At 44.4% G+C, this 22931-nt stretch overlaps 2 protein-coding genes across 2 annotated transcripts in view; both read right to left on the reverse strand.

The window, feature by feature from the left end:
• Positions 1–320: 320 nt before the first annotated feature.
• Positions 321–17256, reverse strand: CLEC19A (C-type lectin domain containing 19A). The gene is made up of 5 exons (XM_054994620.1): positions 17145–17256; positions 10899–11064; positions 10000–10093; positions 7502–7634; positions 321–3702 (listed from the first exon to the last, which is right to left on the reverse strand). The coding sequence occupies exons 1-5, from the start codon at positions 17233–17235 to the stop codon at positions 3623–3625; spliced, it is 564 nt and encodes a 187-aa protein (XP_054850595.1). The 5' UTR covers positions 17236–17256; the 3' UTR covers positions 321–3622.
• Positions 17257–22154: 4898 nt separating this feature from the next.
• Positions 22155–22931, reverse strand: part of SYT17 (synaptotagmin 17) — a 55521-nt gene continuing 54744 nt past the window's right edge. The window contains exon 8 of the mRNA XM_054995397.1: positions 22155–22434. Coding sequence (XP_054851372.1) covers positions 22238–22434 — 197 coding nt within the window. The 3' untranslated portion in view covers positions 22155–22237. The remainder of the gene's footprint in view (positions 22435–22931) is intronic.

A 22931-nucleotide genomic window follows, 5' to 3' on the forward strand; every position in this document is an offset into this window, starting at 1 on the left:
TCATGCAGTTAACTTAATTATTTTAAAATATTGTTTCCAGTAAGAGAACACTCACATGCACACTAAAATTGCAATTCCTGAAGAGACTGGCATTTAATTAATTCCCAGTAAATGTGCAGAAGTTTGGAGTCAGGAAAGCACCCAGTTCTGGATGACTCTGGCCAGGCCTGATTCAGATACTTAAGAAGGGCCCTTAAGCAGCCCTCAGAGTCTGGTTAGCTTTCTTATATTAAAACCGTTTAACTCCTGGCAAGAGGTACACCACAAATAATGTTTTAGGTTCATTACTAGGCGCAAACAAGCAATACAATTACAGAATCTGTGTTTCCATCCTAAGCTTTTATTATTAAAACATGGTTATTCAGCATCCTTTATGTGAGCTCAGTCAACAGAACATCATATCATCCTTTATAACTACATAAATCTTTAAAGGACAGCTATTACGAGACCAAGGCCAAATCCACACGTCTCAAGTTTGCTGCTATTTTCACGCCATTTATGCGCTTCTCAGAGGGCTGTTCACATACTCTCACCTCAATCCCGCCATTCTTTCGCATCTGTTGCACTGTGCCTCGGATGAGTTTGTCATGCTTTCCAACGCTTCTCTTGCGCAGTTCTCACCATGGATCTGAACAAATAGAAGCGGTTCACAAAGAGACAGCCCCCTCTCAACCACCCCCACTGCTTTGTTTCTTGCCTTTCCGGAACACCATCCCTCTTTGCCAAGCACTTCTTGTGGTCCCAACTCTGTCCGAGGCATGCCCACACCCCCGTCCAGTTTTTTTTTTTTTAAAGGGTGCTTTCCTAGCGCTATTGCGCAATCCCACTTCAATTCCCAAGCAGTTTGGGAAGTGGCATTGTAAAAAGCCTGTGGAGGCATCAAGGGGTGTGTGTGTCATTTTTATTACAGTGAATAATGTTTTACTGCCGAAGGACAGCTTAGGTAATTTCCAATAAGCGGACTGTGGCTGCAAAGGGTGACACTTTCCAGGTGGTTTTTTTTTTAATTTAAAATGATCAGTATAGCGAAAAATCGCTATCCTATAAATGTAGTTGAGCGGTAGTCTGTTGTAATTGGCCATGTTAACACCTGTGTCCCACCAATGTCCGCAGTCTTTTTCAGTGACCCATTGTGCTCTCCTGGGGCTCTCTGACTAACAGAAAATGCTACTTCGGTCTCAGTTGTCTATGAATGTCTTTGCAATACAGCGGAAAATTGATATAGGGGAAATCTCTCATTAAATTAAAAAAACCCATCATGTTGTCATCAGCGACGGCAGATCTAGACCCGCCCCTTATCCCACTTTTCTCCCAGGGATGTGAACAAAGCATAGTGCAACGCTGACTCAGTAAGAAAGGGAATGTGAGCACAGCCTGGGACATTGCGGGATAGAATCCAGTGCAATAAATGCACAGGAAAACCGGAAGGTAGGGAAGTGTGGATTCGGCCCAAGAAAGTATTTTACCTAAAGATAACCAGGCCACAGGCAAGGAGCCCCTTCTAGGAAAAACCTTCCGATCAGTTCAGCTTCTCATATTTATAGGGTTTCGAAACCATCTCCTAACAATAACTAACTGTCCCACTTCAAAGGGCTCACATTCTTGGCTAACTAATTATCTTGTAACTTGAAACACCAAATAAGTATCTATATCTTCTTAAAATATACAAAAATGGTTAGTTCATTCTTGTTACATTTTATCTTAACAAAGTCTATGGAAAATTAGTGAGTACAAGTTTCTCATACATATGAATATCTTTTGGCCCACAACCAATAGACCCATCCTTGAATTATATCTCCAAGTTCTGTGAAGTTAGACATTCCTATAATTGTCAGACACTCTCTGCACCTGGGCCTCAACATACTGTATCTATTGATACGGGTTAGATGGCCCTTCTCATCTATACAAGGCCGTACAACTGTGTTACTCTTCTCTTTCATACCTCTCTCCACAGTTGTTCTGTTCTAGGTTTCTAAACTCCCATCTTGTGGGGCTGGGCTGGCCTTGTTTCTGCATGCAAAAACATCTATGACTTACTGAGTCAGATCCAGAAACACGTCTATATTTCTAGCTATATCTATAACAACCCCCTTTTCTCCCTCACTTTAACAAGGCTACTGTTTTCAGTTACCAAAAAAAATCACTTAAAGTTGCATTTAGCCCATAGCTACAAGTCTCAGGATGGCAAGGGGTAGGGACAAAATGGTGGGAAATAGTGATATTGCATTTAGTGTTACTAATAAACTCCATAAATATTTAATAAACAAGAGTTTACAGCTCAGTCTTATGCAGCGTTGCCGCCGGGTGACCACACACCCAACCACATTCATGTCTCAGTCATTTAGGCTGTGATTTTCTCTTGACACAGCACCTAAACTCTTTCTGCCCCAACCTCTGTGTGAAAAGGAAGACTTCACCGTTTACACGTCACCTTTCAGTTTCAGCGTGCCAAGAGACCCAGTGCTTGGCTATGAATCATGTGCTTGGCTATGAATCAGCCCTAAAAACAGCAGCAACTTTTGGGCTTTAGTGCTGTGCCAGACTGGTATGAAGACAGTTCTTTTCTAAATGGGGGAGGCTGATCCAACTGTCTGCAGGATGCCCAATTTTCCACGTGGCCTGCTGATATACCTTAAAGAGATTAAGCCAGTGGTAACTGCCATGCCCTCCTTCTAACTTCTCAACATGCTTTATCTATCTGTCTAAACAATTTCCAGTCTAAGATGGCCTGATTGTATTAGAGACAGTGGCTTATTTGCTGTGGCTGGCAAATGGAAGCATTGGTTTGATGGGCAAGTATCAGTCGCTGAAGATGGCTCAAAAGATTCACCCTGCTAGTTCATCAGGGCCAACTGTGCCTTGGTGCCCCTGTCATCAGTTGTAGGTACAACAGCCACTTCTCCGTTTGAGTCTTGAAGCTCTTCTTTAGGAACCAGGTCAAAAATTTCTTCTTATCCAGGCTTTTAACTAAGGGTTTCTATCTTCATCTGTTCTTTGGTCTGCTCCTAGCCTGAGGTCTGTTTGGTCAATACTATTTTAGATTGCTCTGTTCTTTGCGCATCTATGCTAGGACTCCTCGTTGGGAAATTCCTGGAGATTTGTGGGAGGAGCCTGGGAAGGGTGCAGTTTGGTGAGGGACCTCAGTGGGATAGAGTCCATCCTTCAAAGCAGCCATTTTCTCCAGGGGATCTGATCTCTGTAGTCTCTGGAGATCAGATGTAAATCCAGGAGATCTCCAGATCCCACCTGGAGGTTGGCAATCCTAGGCTTACTGGTGGTGTATGCTGGGAAATTCAAATTATGATTGTTCTCTGGAGTCTGGAGTCTCCTTGGAAAATTTGCTATGTGCTGGGGAGAAGTATTCTACTAGGATTCAGTCCCCCTGCCTCCCAATCAACAGAACAGTAGGATTTCGGGTTGGACCTGAAGCTTAATCACAGCTGTGCAGAATGCAAATAGCTCTGGGTATGGCTAGGTAGAGAATTCAAATTAAATTGGTCAGCTGCAGAAGCACATTTTTTTCTTTTTTAATTTGGAACTGTTGAAATGCTGTCTGGTACATCAATTTCTCTCCATCCTGACAGTCGAGAAGTTTGGTGGCTGCTGTGATTCTGAGAGAGGGCTAATCAGCAGCCAGGGAGGGAATCTTGCATACAAATGGGAATTCTCTGTGGCAGCTGTTATCGTTCCATGATCGCAAAGCTAGAAAAAAGAAAGGATTTTTTTTAAAAAATTGAGTCAGAGTTTTAAACAACATTAATGAAAAGCTAATGTAAATTAAGTACATCAATGGCAGAGCATCTGACACAATGAAGCTGATTTTCCAGCATAATCAATGGCCCTATAGCCTATATCCTACCACTCCTCTCTGCAAAGTTGGAAACGTCCCTGCAGCCTAAGGAACCATCTTCCACAAGTGGGTCTTCCACTGGTGGAAGATTGGGCCTCCCTGGCTTGCTCTATTTCTATGTACAAGGATTTTTATTTTATATGGAGGAATTGCATTCAGCCCAGATACAGCCTCTGATGGCTTTAGCATCCCTCTCTGAAAATGTTGCCCTTGACTGCTGCCAAAAACAGAAACTTTGGCATGGAAGTTAGTTGTTGTAGATTTTTCGGGCTGTATGGCCATGGTCTTGGCATTGTAGTTTATGACATTTCGCCAGTAGCTGTGACTGGCATCTTCAGAGGTATAGCACCGAAAGACAGAGATCTCTCAGTGACAACGTGTGGAGAAGATGTTAGCAGGTAATTTATATCTACTCAGGAAGGTAGGTTTGGGCTGAGTCATCCTGTAAGAGTTTCCCAGTGTGTGGCATGCTAGTGGGGGGAAGCTTCCCTGTATCCTGAGGGGGTTCTTTTGGATATGGATTGGTGGTTGATATGCTAATCTTATCTGCAGGGCTATTGTAAGATGTAGAGTATTTTGTTAGTCTGGTGTTTTTCAGGACTAGAAACCATGCCCTATTCATTCTTAAACTCTCTTCTTTCCTGTTGAAATTGTGCTTATGCTTATGAATTTCAATGGCTTCCCTGTGCAATTTGACAAAGTAGTTGGATGTGTTGTCCAGTACTTTAGTGTCCTGGAATAAGATACTGTGTACTGTTTGAGTTAGGCTATGTTCAACCACTGCTGATTTTTCAGGTTGGCCAAGTCTGCAGTATCTTTCATGTTCTTTTATTCTTGTCTGGATGCTACGCTGTGTGGTCCAGATATAAACTTGTCCACAGCTGCAGGGCATGCGGTATACTCCTGCAGAGGTGAGGGGGTCTCTACTGTCTTTTGCTGATCGTAGCATATGTTGTATTTTTCTGGTGGGTCTGAATATTGTTTGTAGATTGTGCTTTTTCATAAGTTTTTCCCATCTGATCAGTGATTCCTTTGATATATGGCAAAAACACTTTTCCTGTGTGGGACTGTTTTTCCTTAGTTGTTTGATTTATCCTTGGTTTAATTGCTCTTCTGATTTCATTTGCTTGAAGTGCGTGGTTTAGATGATTAATTTCTTCGTTGAGAAAGTACGGTTCACATATCCGTCTTGCACAGTCTACTAAAGTTTTTATTATGCCTCTTTTCTGTCGAGGGTGGTGATTGGAGTTTTTGTGTAAGGACCGATCCGTGTGGGTTGGTTTCCTGTAGACCTTGTGACCTAATTGAAAGTTTGCTTTGCGGATGACCAATGTATCTAGAAATGGGAGTTTACCCTTGATTTCTTTTTCCATGGTGAATTGTATGTTCGGGTGGATATTGTTGAGGATGTTTAAAAACTCCATCAATTCTTCCTCACCATGGCTCCAAATGATAAAGGTATCATCCACAAACCAGAACCAGACTGTAGGTTTGTGGGGTGCTGATTCTAAAGCTGTTTTTTCAAAATGTTCCATGTAGAAGTTTGCTATAACCGGGCTGAGAGGGCTTCCCATGGCCACCCCATCCATCTGTTCATAGAATTTGTTATCCCATTGGAAGTAACTGGTTGTCAGACAATGGTAGAATAAGGCTGTTACATCCTGTGGAAGAATCTGATTAATAAGTGCGATTGTGTCTTTTACTGGAACCTTAGTAAAAAGGGATACAACATCAAAACTGACGAGTATGTCCTGTGGATTGAGTTTCAGAGGACTGATTTTGTTGATGAAATGTGCTAAATCTTTGATGTAAGACGTGGTTTTCCCAATGTGACTACTTTGTCAGATTGCACAGGGAAGCCATTGAAATTCATAAGCATAAGCACAATTTCAACAGGAAAGAAGAGAGTTTAAGAATGAATAGGGCATGGTTTCCAGTCCTCAAAAACACCAGACTAACAAAATACTCTACATCTTACAATAGCCCTGCAGATAAGATTAGCATATCAACCACCAATCCATATCCAAAAGAACCCCCTCAGGATACAGGGAAGCTTCCCTCCATTAGCATTCCATACCTTGGGAAACTTACAGGATGACTCAGCCCAAACCTACCTTCCTGAGTAGATATAAATTACCTGCTAACATCTTCTTCTCACATTGACACTGAGAGATCTCTGTCTTTCGGTGCTACACCTCTGAAGATGCCAGTCACAGCTGCTGGCAAAATGTCAGGAACTACAATGCCAAGACCACAGCCATACAGCCGGGAAAATCTACAACAACTAACATTCTCCGGCCATGAAAGCCTTCGACAATTTGGCATGGAAGGTGGAATTTATGAGATTTAGTTTCCTGACAGAACTCTGTAATATGCATTTATATACATTCATTTAATTGTGGGATTCTTTTATATGCAAATAAGTAAGCAACAATACTAGAATGCATTAACCCTTATTTTGCATCATGAGTCAGGATGGTCATCAGTTCCTTCAGGCTCTGAGCAAGGGTGGTATAACCTGGAGCACCTGCTCGGCCACCACCCACGAGGGCCAACTTCCCTGGGGTCTTAGGCTCCTGCCAATGCATGCCTAGTTCAGTTAGTTCCCTGAGCACCAACTGGAGGCCCTCTTCCTGCTTCCAATGCCAACTTCAAAATCATTGTCTAAAAGTTTCTTCTGTGAGTTCGTAGCAGGCAAGGATTGTGGCCTGAACGTGTTGTAATTGGCAGCTTGAGGTTTTGGAAGGGATCAAAGAGCTGCTGGGCTCCACCAGTGAAGTACTGACCCAGTATTAAGGTCCACTGGGCAGCCTCTGCTGTCCATTCAAACACTACAAGAAAGGCCTCCACATCATCTTCAGGGATCTGCTGCCAGACTGCCATCTGCTGCCGCTGGGAGCCTGAGACCACCCCCACCCGCAGCTGCTCCAGCTGGGGCTCAGCCTCCATCAGCTCCAGCAGTGCTCTGCCTGAGGGATCCCCATCTTGTTTCACCATGGCCACCAGGCCAGCCTATGTTGTCTCGTAAGGAAGCCAACATGACGGGCTGGTTGCTTGCCATGACAACAACACCTCCTCCCACTGCAGATCCCCCAGAAGGTAGGGGCACAGTGGCAGACTGCTCTGGGCTGTGGGGGCTGGACGTCTTGGATATCATTGAGGCCAGGGAGGAGGGGAGAAAGGTGGGTATTGGGGGAGCCAACCACAGACAAGCTGAATCCAGGAACAATCGAGTGGTGGTCTGACTGCTTACCAGAGACCAAAAATGGGGAGAGAAATGGGTCCATTTTATCTGGGACTGGGGATCCAAGGAGTCGCAGGCTGCAAGCATGAATAGATTAGCTATGACATTTTAGAGATGAAATAGATTTTTTTGCTTTTCATTATTTAGGAGACAGTACAGTGGAATGGGATCGGTGAGGGTAGCCAATGTTCAGCTTTTTTTTCTGGGCCCAGGGCAATTGCACATAGTCCCTGTTGCTTTTACCTCATCTTCTGATAGCCGTACCTGTTTGGCTAGAACAGAGACATGTTTGTCAGAAGCCAAGCTCTTTACAATATGGAATTCTAAGCAAGCAGGGCCATCACAGGCAATCTTAGAAAAGAAGGTTTCCATTTGAGCAGAGGCGGTCACACACACACACCACCTACCACTGCTGTATCTGTACCAGATCTGCACACAGTCTTCTTCCTCTGGTTTAGAATGGATCCCGTCATCTGGCTGGTTGCCATCCCAGTAGTTATAATCATAGGATGAGCCATCTGTCCATTCAAAATTGCTTTCCTGCCAAAAGAGATCACTGGGGAGTTAGGGATGGAAATAGACCTGAAGTGATGCCATCACCTGCTTTATCCAAAAGAGGTGGGAAATCGAAGGATGAAGACATTGGGTTCATTCTGTGAACCTGTGAACACTGATATTCAGCCTTGTAACTTGAGCCACAGAGAAATTATACCTGGGTAACACCTGAGCAGGAATGGCCGTGATTAAATCAGGCTGGCAGTCAGGGAAGAGAACTCGAAGAAAGTCCATTCCCTGTCCAGATGGCCATTTTCCCCGAGGTACAATCTGAAACCAGCTCCAATCAGCACCACCTAATCTAATTAATCTGGCAACATATCCTGCAAAAGGTGCACCATCATGGACTGAACTCTCCTCCCCCCCCTTTTTTTTTACATCCAGCCGGATGCTCTCAAGAATTTATTTATTTATGTTATTTAAAATCCACCTTTCTCACTGGGACTCAAGGTGGATTACACAGAGCAAACCAATACACTCAACAGGATGGGACACCCAAAAACAATGTGGATTTAGATTGCAGAAATCTAAAAGAGTTGAAACAGAGCATAAGCATTTAAACACAGCACGTTAAATGATGCAGACGTTACATAGTAGGCTCATACTTAGAGCAATAGACAGTATGTACTATGCACAGTAGTTTAGTCCACAGTCCCTATACTAAAGCATCTTTCGGAACCATTTCATTACAGTATGGCCCTATTTTAAAAAGCCCTCTTGAATCATTCAGTTTTGCAGCTTGTGGAAAGCCAGGAGAGTAGCCTGCCTATCCTTTTCAGGCAGCCCATTCTATAAGATGGGGCCACCACAGAGAAAGCACGTGTACTGGCAGTTGTTGGTTTTTCCCATTTGCAGGGTGGCACATGCAGAAGGCCCTGCTCCGATGAGCGAAGCTGTTTTGATGAAGCATTGGAGGAGAAGCGGTCCCACAGATGCGAGAGACCAAGACCGTGAAGGGACTCTTTTATTTGTGCTGCAACAGATTAATATAGCTATTCTGCTGCAATCTGCCTCCTTCTGTTATTGCTGACAGGGATTATTGTTTGGCCAAGGCAAGCTGGGCTGTCTGGATAGCTGGCTTCTCTGAAAGCAGAAATACGCAGAAACCCCTAAATCAGTACAATTACAAAGGTTCCTTCCTTTTCCAGGACCATTTGGATGGCCCTGCTTGTGTAGCACGGCGTTTACATCAGAAGGGCAATTAACAGGGCTTTTTTCAGCTGGAACGTGGTGGAACAGAGTTCCGGCACCTCTTGAAAATGGTCACATGGCCAGTGGCCCCGCCCCCTGATCTCCAGACAGAGGGGAGTTTAGCTTGCCCTCCATGTGGAGGGCAATCTAAACTCCCCTCTGTCTGGAGATCAGGGGGCGGGGCCACTGGCCATGTGACCATTTTCGCCGAGGGCGATTTAAACTTTAAAAAACTCGCCCTCCCTTGTTCCAGCTGACCCAAAGTAACATCATTGTCTGGTCCCGAGTTCCACCACTGAGTTCCACCACCTCTTTTCCCAGAAAAAAAGCCCTGGCAGTTAACCAAGAGTTAACTTATGGAACTCATTGCCACAGGGTGTGGTGATGGCTGCAGGTTTAGAGCCAAACCAGGTAACGTACTGTGAGTGGCACTCTCACCATCGTGTTCCACTCTCCGTGGCAAATATCAGGCATGCAGTGGCACAGTTCTGACAGAACCTGCAAAACAAGGCCTTCTCCCATGCTGTGTTCCTGACCTGAAGGGGCCCTGTTTAATGAGTCTGCAGGGATATTTCAAGTCAGGGAAATGATGCATGCTTAAGTCTACCCTCACAGTCCTGATTGGAATTGGGCCTCCCATGTACCTAAAATCTGAAAGGAAAAACAAAAACTCCATTCATAGAATATCCTGCATCTCATCTTATTTGGCCCTTAAGTGGCTTTTGAAATGGGTGAAACAAATTCATAGGAGATCAGTCCATTAGCCCGGATAGATAAATGGACCCTCTATGTTTTCAGGGAGACTAAATTGAATACCAGTTACTATGGGGACATACAATGAAAGAGGGCCATCGCCTTTCTGTCTTGCTAATGGGATTTATTTATTTACATTATTTATAGTCTGCCTTTCTCACTGAAACTCAAGGCAGATCACACAGTTTAAATGAGTAGAGTCAGTTTCAAGGACATTTCAATAAACAATGCCATAAAAGTATATAAATGCAAATCTGCAAGATTTAAAACCAACAGAAATTCAATACAGAATTGAAGAAGTGCTGAAAGAGAGCATAAGCAATTCTCTGGCCGTTATTGGACTGGATGGGCTCTGGTTTCTGATCCAGCCGGGTTCTCCCTACAGGTTTTGTGATACATCGCTTACCTGTCTCAGATCATTCAGCCCCATCCAGATATCCGTGGCTATTCCAGGCACTCGGCTGTTTACCAGGTCATACACGAATACATTCTCTTCCCAGCTGCCAACAACAGCAAAAAATTAATATGTAGAATCAAAGGGAAATCCACCAGAGGACTAGGGTAATAACTTACCTGGCTTGCCACTAGGCAGTTTGCCAGAAGGACAACTAGGGTTGCCAACTCCAGGGTGGGAAATCCTTGGAGATTTGGGGATGGAGCCTGGGCTAAGTAGGAACTGGGGAGGAGAGGGGCCTCAGCAGGGAAAAGGCCACAGAGTTCACCCCCCAAAGCAGCCGTTTTCTCCAAGGGAACTGATCTGTGTAGTGGGGAGATCAGTTGTAATTCTAGATTTCCAGGCCCCTCTTGGAGGCTGGCAACCGTAACTGAGCAACTGATATAATACACCATGACACTTGGTGCCTACAACACTTGAGTGATTTTGGAGACAGGGAGACCCTAGTTAAGATTTTAACTTGAATGCAAAGAGTGCCGTCATTTCACATACCAAGTCACACTGTAAGTCTGCTCTCTGCTTTTTAGTCAAAAAAGCCATTTTTAATTCTAGTGCATGCATCTGATGAAGAGAGCTGTGGTTCTTGAAAGCTTACGCTACAATAAAATTGGTTAGTCTTAAAGGTGCTACTGGACTTTTTACTATTTTGCAACTACAGACTAACACGGCTAGCTCCTCTTAATTCTAGTGGCTACTTCTTGCATGTGGGGGTCATGTCCACCAAACATCATCTGGAGGAAGACTTTGCTTTTCCTCTTACGGTTCCTTTCCTAATTCTAGCAGTGTGCAAGAAGGTTGCTGGGGTGGTAAAAATAGATTTGGCAGAAAGATTCTTGCTTTTCAACCCTTACCTGTGAATGGAAGCCAGCTTGGCAGATTTGAGACCAATGGAAAACTCAGCACAGTATAAATCTGCCTCAGCCCATGTTTTGTTGATGGGGAAGTATCTGTAACAGTATCCTTCATATTCGGTCCAGAAGAGAGGGCAAGAGTAAGATAGAATTGGCTCTGGCAAAGCTGAGGGAGGGATAAAAATACCCGTTAGAGGTGCATACAGGGCCATAGCCAGGTTTTCTTGTTCAGTGGAGCCACCTGGGCCATTTCCACATGGCTTGCCTTCCCTTGGAATGACCTGGAACATCGCGCCAAAAACAGATCGCGTTTTCTCGTGCAAGAAAACGCGATCTTCTGCGTTTTTGGCACGATGTTCCAGGTCATTCCAAGGGAAGGTAAGCCATGTGGAAATGGCCCTGATTTCCATTTGGGTTACCAAGAAATGAATGGAACACCATTGGTTTGCTCATAGCACAACAAAAACTTCTAAAATTCTGCCCCCAAGCTCAAGTGGCTCTGTGTGTTTTAGCACCTATTACTTGTTAGAACAAAAGCTTATGCCGGAATCTGTTCTGTCTTTTGTCTTGCCAGATTCCTTTTTAATTTTGAACAGATGTAGTGGTTCTTCAGGTCAGAAGGTTTTACTTATAATAATATTGAAAAGTTTCCTCCTCTTTATCTTTTTCTAAGCACCCTGCCATGCTCAGAGTCCAAATATATGAGACTGTTTCAGGATCACTTAAGCATAAAGATATGATAGCTTGCGCTTGAGCTACAAGAAAGGCAGGGTATAAATATTTGAATAAAGAAAAATGTTCTCTGTGCCTGGAAGAGCAGAGGTTGGGCAGAGGTGGAGTGGGAGGTGGATGGAGAATGGATTATTACCATTTTGAAAAAGCCGGATTTTTAAAAATCAGAGTCCTACCAATTTTAAAACACAGTTCTCTGTTTTTAAATGGAAGCCATCAAAGTACAATCATGACTCTGGTTGAAGGGAAGGAGGACTTATTTTTTTCTAAACAATGTTGTTAAATTTAGAGCATTGGACTAGGATCTGGGAGACCAGGGTTCAATCCCTCATGCTGCCCGGAAGCTCCATGGATCGTACTTACTGTCAGCCTAACCTGCCTTGCAGGGTTGTTGTGAGGCCAAAACAGGAACCATGTATGCTGCCTTGAGCTCCTTGTTGTAAGGGTGGAATAAACAGGTGACAGAGGATGGGAAATTCTTAGGGTGAAGCTGCGCTCCAAGTGGAACAGCAACGCTCTCCTTAGCTATGGTCCTGGTTGTATATCAGCCCGGCACTTTTTCTGTTAGACTATTTGCTGCAGGTAGCACCATTCCCTCGCTACCAGTCTTGGAAAGTGCTCGCACCAGCAGATTACAAAGGTCAGGAAGCCGTTCCTATCTCAAGAGCTGCCCACAACTGTGGTCAGAATGAATAAGCAGCAGCTGTCATGTTGTGCCATCTCAACACTACAGATTACAGGCAGCACAAGAAAGGAAGTCTGGTAGGAGCCAGCAGAAACAAAGATAAAAGAGCTTCACAATCACAGATTAGATAAACCACACTGCACAAAAAAGACATCCGTGTCTTTTAAACAGTCTGTCCCTTTCCCTCCTGTCAATCTCACTCAAAGCAGGGATTGGATGGTTTGGGGAGGCAACATGCTGCATGAGGAAGTTCAGTTTCCGAAGGGGGCCTTATCTGGAATTCCCTTGTCGAAAGAGCAAGGGCCTCTTCACACAACCAGCAACTGGAATAAAGTCCGGATGGCCATTACCTTAGATGGCTTTAAAAGGAAATGCGACAAATATGTGGTGTGTTGGTCTATCAGTTCCTAGGAGCCAATGCGGCAGGACAGAACCCTCTGCGATCATAGGCAGAAATGGGCTTTCACTTTCCTCTTTCGACGCAGCTGCGCTCTGTCAGTGCCCTGAATTTGCTGGATGTGTTTTGGGGGCAGGGTTTTCAAACAGCATCCTGCATTTGGTCATGATCTGTTCATGAAGCATATGTGGGCTGCTTTGGTCATTTCCCACAGCATCTTTTTTCCTGGCGTTCTTGCCAGGAAGGAAAAAAAGCAGGGGGAGGGGGGCGGAATTGGTAGGAAAATGTTGCACAAAAAAGTGCTCTTTCCCTTTGCCCCTTCCAATCTTCTGAGCAAAAGAGAGATGAGACAGACAAGGGCTGTTGTAACAGAGTATATTTGCAAATATAGGGTACCAGCTTACAAAATGAGCTTAGAATGTACCACAGAACAAAGGAGCACATGCTTCTTTTAAGGGCTTGTGACATCATTTTGGAGAAACGAAAGCCACATTCAGAATAAGGCACCTGATCACTTTTATACCTTTACATTGGACTATTGTCCACCGTTCAGTCTCGCGACAACATCATGTACCATCCTTTCTTGGTCTCCATAGCAGCATCTTCCTTCATTCCACAACTGGTTACTTTTCTACACAAACTCTCTTCTCCAAAAAGGGGGAAGGGGTGGAACTTATAATTCTCCCTTTGTTTCTAGCTTTGCCCTGTTCATATACTGGCAGGAATTTCCAGTTATCTATCTTCAAGGATAGACATTCTTTATTTCCATGTACAGCTAGGGAGAAGAAGGGGGGGTGGCTAAAGACAGAGACCAGTTACTTTAAAACATAAAGAATCCATCTTATGCTTCTTGCTAGCTTACTATTATTGCTATGATTAATCCATAATCTTTACTAATATTTGCTAATCCCACAAAAACAAAAACGCAATGTAGGTGGAAATTTCAAATGGCAAGCTGATGCGACTGGGAGTTGCTTTGGGAGAGTGAAAATGGAGTGAAAGGGTTTTTTAAAAAAGTTGGCTCAACACCACATCAATAATGGGGCGCAATCGGCTTTGTCTGAAAAGTAAAAATAAAACAGCCACAATCCCTCATTCAACCCACTACGATCTGGGTTTGTATGAAATGTGTTATTTAATGCACTATCAACTAGCAGGCAAAACCATTTATGTTGGCTGTGTGAAAACGGCCTGAGATTCTGAGAACACTAGTTACTGAAGACCAGGGGTCATTTCGTAGAAAAAGAGCTGGAGGAACTCATTAGCATAACTCATTATCATATGCCATGCCTCTTGCCATCACTAGAAGTGTGTCATTAGCATAACTGATTTGCATGTACCACGCCCTCTGACATCACCTCTCCTGGCTGTTTTGGACCCAGTCCTGGCCATTCAGGGCTGAAATTGGGCCGAAAATGGCAAAAGGGGGCTGAAAGTGGCTGAAAAGGGGCCCAAAATGGTCAGGATCGGGTCGCTGCTGAGTGGGAGAGTGATCCACCACCCGTCAGAGGCCTGATCTGGGCCATTTTGGCCCCAATCCAGGCTGAAACGGGCCCAAAATGGGCAAGAGTCAGGTGGGTGAGGCCACCTCTTTGGGGAACTGCCGGAACTGCGTTCCTGCATGTTCCCCCTCGAAATGACCCCTGCTGAAGACAATGACTAAGAAAAGAAACACCATGCTAGACGCCACGGACCTTTGGTCTAATCCAGTGGGGCTCTTCTTAGGGGATGTGGTTTGACTGGACTGAACCTATGAAGTGGCTTTATCTTGACCATTAGTCAGTCCTGTCTACTTTTCCTGGCAGCAGCTCTCCAGGATCGCAGGCAGAGGTTTTTCACACCGCCTAATTCTTGATCTTTTTATTGCAGACGCTAGAGGTGGAATCTGCCAGCAAAGCAGATGCTCCACCACCAGGCCATCGCTTCAGCCATGGATTAGCACTGCTTTTGGCATCACCACATTCAGCCCGCACTAGAAAGAATGTGCAAGACACATGAGCGTGGTTCCTCTTTATTTTATTTTTTATCTTATTTACCTTCAATTTCTATTCCACCCTTCCCAAACTGGCAGGCTCAGGGCGGATTACATTGTATAAAACAGCACATGAATAAGAACGATTTAAAATTTTAAAATTAAACAACGTTTGTAAAAGAAGGGGTGGCTTTGAATTTGATTCATCCTAGTGCGGAAATGGTGCTTCATCCTTCCTACACAGGTCATTTCTCCCAATAAAAATGAGCCTCCCAGCAGCTTCCCCACTTGCAGGGAAATAACTAAAGGGTCCCTCCTACTTTCTTTGGCCTGAGAGAGCAAAGGGATCTAGGGGCGGGTGACTTAACAAATATGGTTGAGTAAGGTGGGTGCCGTGCTCCTGCCGTTTGTGTCCGGAATTAAGAGAATGAGTTTTGGGCACTGATTTGAGGTGTCCAGCAGGGTTCTTTGGGAAGAATTTGGACCAGACCCCCACCTTCCAATTCAGAGCAAAATGGGGAACAAAGCCCATTTAAGCCATTTTGTCCTTTTGATATTCTATCCCAGTAGGTTATATGAATTTGATTGGCTTCAGTGCACAGGAGAGACCTACAGGAATGCGAAGGTTAAATGGGCCATAGAAGAAAGTCAGACTTGGGTCAACCTCTAATTAGCACCTTCGTCATTAAGTCTCCACAGGTAGCTTCTGCTCAGTCTCCGGAAGAATGGCCATTAGACTTTTAGCTCACAGGGTACAATAATTGGAGGGGTCACGTCTGGCCCAGGCTTTGTTTGCTGCCCGGTTGGGCTTTTGGAAAAAGGAAAAGGAATATAATATAGTCATTGCTGAAGTTCGTGGAGCTGAGGCTTTCGGGGTCAGGAGAACACCCCCATTACTGTTTTATTCTCCTGTTCATACACCCAACAATTGGAATGTTGTTGTGATGGCCATGACTTGAGATGGGTTTAAAAGAGAACTAAATGAATCTAGCATCTAAGAGACCTAGGTTCATATCCCTTGACTCTTTTTGATATTCTACCCCAATCACTCTCAGCCTTACCTACCTTGCAGGGGTGTTGTGGGGGTAAATAGGGTAGGGAAAACCATATAGGCTCTCCTGAGCTTGGAGGAAAGGCAGGATAAAAATGTAATAGATAAATATTGCAATAAGCGATTAAAAGGATCTGGGTACTTAACATGCCTCATACTAAGCAGAAGTTTGGCTTCTGTTACTTATTCATAACAAAGACTCCTAAAATACAGTTTTTGAGCTATTTGATCTTTACTCTCTGCAAGAGCAGCTGTTTAAAACCATGTTGAAAATTTTGCAGTGCAATCCTATGCAGAGTTACTGCAGTCTACATCCATTGAATTCAGTGGGAGCAGACTAAAGTAACTCTACGTGGGACTGCACCATCAAACCTATTCTAATGACATTCGAAATGGTGCAACTCCTTGAATCATTTCACAATTTTTTGTGTATAGGATTGAAACAGGATGCCCGCCTAGTTAGAAAAGGGGTATCCAGCATCCAAGTGAACAGTGCAATCCTAAGCAGAGTCACGTCCTAAGCCCCTTGACTTCAATGGATTTAGAAGGTTGTAATACTATTTCGGATTTTACTATCAGAATGTGCCGCTATCCAAAGAAAGTGCCAATAACCTTATAGAGGCTGCAAAACTTTTAAAAATAGGTTTTAATCTGCCATTAGAAAGGGGAAGGTGCCTTTGGGTGTTTTAACTGTGGCTGTGTTGACAGGAATTTTTTTGTTTTTTTTTACTTCAAAATTTATTTATTTGTTTCCTCATAAGTCACCTCAAATGCAGGCAAAGCAGAATACCAATCCCTTCAATAAACATATAAAAACCAAATGAAGGATCGTGCCCAAAGAACAGTTTGCCTCCCATTTCATTCCAAGTCTGGATTGCACCCACAGACTTCAGAAAGTTAAAGCATGAAAAAGGGGCCCCGATAACTCATTTGTTTGGCACTTCAGTAATACAGAATTCCTTGAGCATTTGGTTGCACAAATAGATCAACATTTTTATGCCACTGTGTTTTAGCAGTACCAATATTGTCTGGAAGTGAGATAAATGATCACCCTTTGTAAACGGGTGGCCTTTGCACTAGCTTTTCCATTCATTTTACAATGAAGCAATTAAAGCAGATAATGATAGCAGAGCGAATGCTTTGCCTGAACAAAACACCCTTGGCAAAAGTTTAGGGCAAGTTGTCAAATTAGCTGGGGGGAAAGTTTGCATTGTCTCAAAACATAGCTTGATTCCTACTAAGCCATCCATTACCAACCCTTGTTTGTTTAACTACTGGGGGTGGGAAGACTAGGAAAGAGATTTTGGGTTCAAATTGCCCCCCCCCCAGCATAACTAAAATCCCATCCCAAACTGCACTGGGGGTTCCTGCATCCAGTTTTCATTGGCATAATCAGAATTTCTACTCACCTTGACTGATTTTGATATTGGTGTGGGGGAAAGCATGGATGAGAAGGAAAGCCCCCGAGAGGGTTGCGTAGAAGCTCCATCCAAGCACCATCACAAGCTAAAGTCTCCTGTTCAGGGCTGCAGAAAAGGCTGTTTGATGCCTTCCTTTGGCTCTGTCCCCTTGTAATACCACGAAGGATACTAGAGCAGCTGCGAAGAAGCTCTGCGGGCCACTCCCTCCCCCCAAAGCACAAACTTTCAATGAGACATGCATAGAAAGCCAGCCAAGCTGTTTGCAACACATGCCCTGCCCTCCCCTCTCAACTCTCCCCCTCAATACACACACACTCACAACATCCCAGAGAATCCCAGACAAGACCAAGATGAAATGGGTGGTGGAAAATCTTGCCTAAGGAAGGGACCATTGGTAGAAATGGCTTATATGTTTTGAAAGTTTCAGGTGAGCAACCCGGTTGGTCTGCAGTAGAAGAGCAAGATTTGGCTCCAGTAGTTTGAGACTATATAGGGGCGGGGGTCAAGGGCTCCAGTTCCTTCTCATATTTTGTCTTCTGTTTGATGTGCCACCATCACGAGCAGGATACAATTATGAACCTACCCATGACACATCAGAGATTTGTGATTAAACCTACCAGTGTTCTTTTCTCATCTTAAAAAAGCAATGAGGGTGTAGATATTACACTTTCCTTCACACAGTTTTCCTGGTAAATACTTCTCCACTCCAGAAACTATTCGCTCCAACAGTTGAAAAAATAAGAGGGAAGGAGAAGCACAAAATGGGGAATAGTAAATGGAGCAGCCAACTAGAGGACACTGCATGCTTAAGCAGCGATTTCCCCTTTCCCAGAGAATCTATACATTTTTCTCTTTCCTACAAATAGCACAGGGTGGCATGCATGGCTCTCTCCCCTTTTTCATGCCCACAGCAATCTTGTTAGGTAAGGTGGACTACGAGACAGAGACTGGCCCAAAGTCACCTAGTTAGTTTCATGGCCAAGATAGGAACCTGGGCCTCCCTAACCACTACACCAGATTGGTCTGAACAGAATCCTAGCTCGAATGATCAAATGCTCCTTTATACGATCTATCAACCAGCCCCTGCATACAGAAAAACTAGCATGTCAGGGGCTGTCATGGCAGAGAAATCCCTTTATTGTGTGCATAGATAGATGACTGAAGGAGAATCATAGGGAAGTCCTAAGTGGAGTTACGCCTTTAACTCTGCTTAGGATAGCACAGTAAGGAACAAATGGAATCATTCTTCAGAGCCATTCCTACAGAGTCAACCCCCGTATCACCCCCAAACCCTCTCCACTCTAGTAGGACTGGTTTAGGTGAAGGAGTATGACCTCTCCAAGTGAAATTTGTCTCCAAACTGTCCCATTTGACATATTTGGGTTAAGAGGTTTGCCTGAAGTGCCTGCAGTGCAGTAGGTCACTAGTTATTAGAAAGGGTTTACAGGGGTGACTGGGAATTACAGTTAGGGTCAAGACTCTTTTCAGTTGGCAACAATCAGACAAGCTGAACCATCTCATATCTTGAGGCCATCAGGCACCTGATGACCTTAAAGGGCTTAACTGCTGAGCAACAGAAAAATCATTTCGAGCAGTTACGTTAGGAGTCCAGCAGCGGAAAGTGATCTGTGGCATACAACTGGTTGATTGGGGCCTCAGTTTTGCAGTCAACAGCCCACTATATTAGATGGGCTGAAAAGGTAATAGGCTGACATGTGCTCAAGTCCGGCAGTTTGTTGAAAATGTCAGGCAAGGGGGTGGCAAACAGGGGATCTCCAGTGTGGTGTACTGGATGGATTGGGGACATGGACCAGGCCAGGGGTGAAAGCTGATACAAGACTGTGGTAAGGAAGTGGTCAAAGAGAACCCTCCCACCCCCCCCAAAGACAGACAAATGGCAGTATCCAATCATTCCATAAACAGAACTCTGCATCTTCCAGCATTCCTCTCCATTCCTGCAACCCCTTCTGAGAGCCAAACTATAAGTGACGTCTTACACAGGTTGGACACTAGTCGGCTTCCCTCAAGTTTTGATGGGAAATGTAGGCATCCTGGTCTTGCAGCTGTAATGGAGAGCCAAGCTGTAAAACCAGGGCGCCTACATTTCCCATCAAAACTTGAGGGAAGCCGACTAGTGTCCAACCTGTGTAAGGCGTCACTTGTAGTTTTGCTCGAGTCCTGGAAAGATAATTCCCACGGTCACAGGACTCATGTGTAGGAATAGCCATGTGGATTGAAGGGGATGGGGTGAAGGACAAGGGAGTGAAACTGTTCCTGCCTCCTCTCTGCAAGCACAGCTCTGCTAAGGAAAGAGTTAAATTTCATCCTCTGGTCCCTCTTCATTCCAGCCAACAAATGTGCATGGTGATTCCTCCGCACGGATACCATGACCCAATGAATGACCTTTCTGGGGATCAAAAAGGGCTGCTGGAATGAAGATTAACACTGGAAAATAGCAGTGTACACATGGTTAGATACATGCCAGTACCGGAAAGAAATGTAAGTTATTTTTACCTGATCAGGCATATCTCAGTTCAAGTCTTAATTTAGCAGCCCCAGACAAACCACCATCTATTTTACCTCATTGGGCTGTTGTGAGGACATCAGAAACTGAAAGACGATTGTTCTTTACAAAAACACAAATGGTTAAAAATTCAACTTGACCTTACTTGACACAAATAAACAGATCTTTATTTTCCATAAATATACATTCTCAGACAATGTGTTGTCAGAAAAAAAATGTACAGAAGCGTTTAGGATTGGATGATTTTGCTGGGTTCACTCACCGCTCTGCAAAGCGGTTGTAGTTCTTAAAGACATCCAAGACACAAAAGGTGAGTTGCGAGGACAGCCCAAACCTTTAATTTGCATGAACCTTTCTCGCACGCATGGTGAAGGCAACACATTCTGGCTTTTAGAGTGGATTTGGGTGCATGGAATTGGTACTGTTGCATGCTTTAAGCAGGTGCTCTGATTACCTTACAGCCTGGGTACACCCCAAATGAACTTGGGCGTTCAACTATTTACCAATACATGGTGAACCAAAAGCCAACCCTTTGTTGAAGCCTTCTTAAGGACAGCTCAATATGGTAAAATTAAAAGATAGCTAAGTCAACACATGACTACCTTCTGTTTGATACTCTGGACAGGACATCCAGAGGGCAATTCCCAAGTTCTCCAGGAGAAAGATCTCAAGTAACTGAAGATGGGAGAGGCCTTTTACTGCCTGAGACCACCAAAGGGTCTAAAAACAGACTTGTTTTTGAAAAGCTTCACATGCCTCCCATTTCCATGCTATGTGTCTGCATTCAGAGGACACACTAGAATGAGAAGGGAAAACGCAGGCTCGTGTACTCCTTCACCGTCTCTCCTTCATTCTCTCCTTGTGCAGAGGTAGAAAATGGAAGACTTCTGGCCATGGTTTGTTGCATTTTTTCAAGAAGATGAAATGACCAAGTGCAGTTTGTGGTCTCCTATAAAACCCAAGATCCTAAGCCAGGTGGTCTTGAATTTTTTAAAGTCACGCACAAAGAGAGGAGGGAGGAGGGAGCATGCCAGCTGGAGGACTTTCTGACTGTAGCGCTTTGCTTTTGGGGGGAGCTTCCAAATGACATCTTGCTGCTAACTGCCTTCTTTCCAGGTTTTCTCCATCCTCGATACACTTTCCCAAACCTGCTTTACTCTAGTCTTTTAGGAAAGACCAGAGTCCAAGGATGCCATATGGAAGGAATGCTGCACATTTTCGTGCCCTGCAAAGATCTTGCCCTCATTTCCTTTGTTTTCCCCCGCTGTGCCACCAAAGAGCTTTTCGAGAGCTTTAAAAAAATTTAAGCCCTCTGGTGGCACAGCAAGAAAAAAAGCACAGAAAATGATGACTGCAAAGGGATGATGGAGGAAAGTGTGCCAAAAATTCCACATGTTGAAGATCCATTGGTAGTGCGCGTACTTCTGCCTTTTCAGTGGCAATGAAATCTTCATCATCTGGTAGCAGCAAAGCTGAGGTTCACGGCATCTGCATGCAGCCTGAAGTTTTTAAAGGCCAAATGCTCTAGTCTAGCAATGTGCTGGGGGCACAGGCATCCCAATGACTACACCTTCACCTGCACCTGTACCTTCACTGGGCACCTTCACCTGCCCAGGCAGCTTTGTTCACAACAAGGGTGGAGCAATCCCCCATGTGTCTGTCTTTGCACTTGCAGATGTTTCCTCTGTTGAAATGAATGTAGTGGTATGCAGGACCATTGTGTATCCTTACACGCAAGGCCCTGAACCAGGGGTGCAATCCACTATTTTTTTTCCTAAGAAGAAGCCCCACTGATTTTATTAGGTCTGCTCTAGGTTAACTGATCTGTGGGTGGCAGCTTTAACAGCAGGACACCAAAGGTCCTTCACTTATGTGACATTAAATATGTTTTATAAAACGTAACATATGAGACTATGGTGACCATTACATTCCTTCTGTATGTGCAGCTCCAGGACACGAGTGCACACTCTACTTGATTTGGTTAAGCTACTACAAGGACAGAAACTGGATTAAGACATGATTTCACCGTATGTTCTACTACTAAAATATCCTAAATTCTAGCTTATTTACCACATATCCACCAAAGAGAACACATAGGGACTTACGTCTCCCGATACAATGAATTGTGGACATGCACAGTAGAGTGCGGTACAGAGAACCAAGAAGCTTGTATGGAGCTCACTGTTGTTGCTGCAAACAAATCTGTGATCTGCACTACACTACAACGTAGCAGGCAACGTAATCTTAAAATCTATTAACAACAACTTTGAGTAAGTTCCATTGCCCTTTACGGCAACGTTAAGAACTCTGATGTGGACGCAGCGACTGGCACAAATGGGTCGTTACCCTACGTGTCACATCATTAGTGATCCTGAGAAAATAAACCAATGGAATGCATGATTTTGCATGAATGGAGGCTGCTGAGGCAGGGATCGGGGTTTTTTGTGGCCTGCCGCTGTAATGGTTGCTTTTGAGTCCATGGTGATTATGTGTGTGCGCGCGCACATGGATGACTTCTGTTGTATATTGGCTTGTAGCTGAATCGCTGTTGTTGGCCTCACGTTACTTCCAGAGATGCCGGTGAGACACGGTCACACTCTGCTCTCGACCGAAGACTGTGCCACTGCTCCACAGCTGTCCGGTGGGAATTGAGCATTCGTCGCCAGTGCTTTGATTCTGGAGAGCCTGTCGAGTACTGACCAATCACGATTCTCCCAATGAAATCATTACTGCTTTTCACATTGTGCCCATAGACTGAAGAAATAAACAGAAAAGGAAAAATGACTCACTGAAAGTGAAAGCATAAAGTGCATTTGAAGAAAGGGGTCTGCAAATGTCTGAAAATAAGGATAGCCCAGGCTAGCCTGATCTCGTCAGATCTTGCAAGCTAAGCCCTGGTTAGTACTTGGATAAGAGACTGCCTAGAGACCTTTAACCTATGGTATTGTGAGCTCCTGCCCTGACCTGGATGGCCCAGGTCACTCGATAGCATCAGATCTTGGAAGCTAAGCAAGGTTGGCCCCGGTCAGTATTTGGATGGGAGACCATCAAGGATGGCGTGGGCTGCTATGCAGAGCATCTCTTGCCTTGAAAACCCTTCAGGAGCTGCCATAGGTCAGCTGTGACTTAACAGCGTGCATGCACATACACATACAAAAGTGAGCACCAGGGAGGTTAGGCAAGATATTTAAACAAACAAGCCAAGGAACAAACTCTCACATACTCGTATCTCTTCCCCTGGACCACAAGGA

The sequence above is a fragment of the Eublepharis macularius genome, chromosome 12, assembly GCF_028583425.1.
Source record: "Eublepharis macularius isolate TG4126 chromosome 12, MPM_Emac_v1.0, whole genome shotgun sequence".
Classification (NCBI taxonomy): domain Eukaryota; kingdom Metazoa; phylum Chordata; class Lepidosauria; order Squamata; family Eublepharidae; genus Eublepharis; species Eublepharis macularius.

Bases quoted from the DNA above. Each gene is read 5' to 3' on its own strand.
- CLEC19A (XM_054994620.1), bottom strand. From the start codon at position 17,235: ATGGTGCTTGGATGGAGCTTCTACGCAACCCTCTCGGGGGCTTTCCTT. The intron at 11,065-17,144 runs GTGAGTAGAAAT...TCCCTCCCTCAG, and splicing joins CAATATCAAAATCAGTCAAG to CTTTGCCAGAGCCAATTCTA. The intron at 10,094-10,898 runs GTAAGGGTTGAA...TGTTGTTGGCAG, and splicing joins AAGCTGGCTTCCATTCACAG to CTGGGAAGAGAATGTATTCG.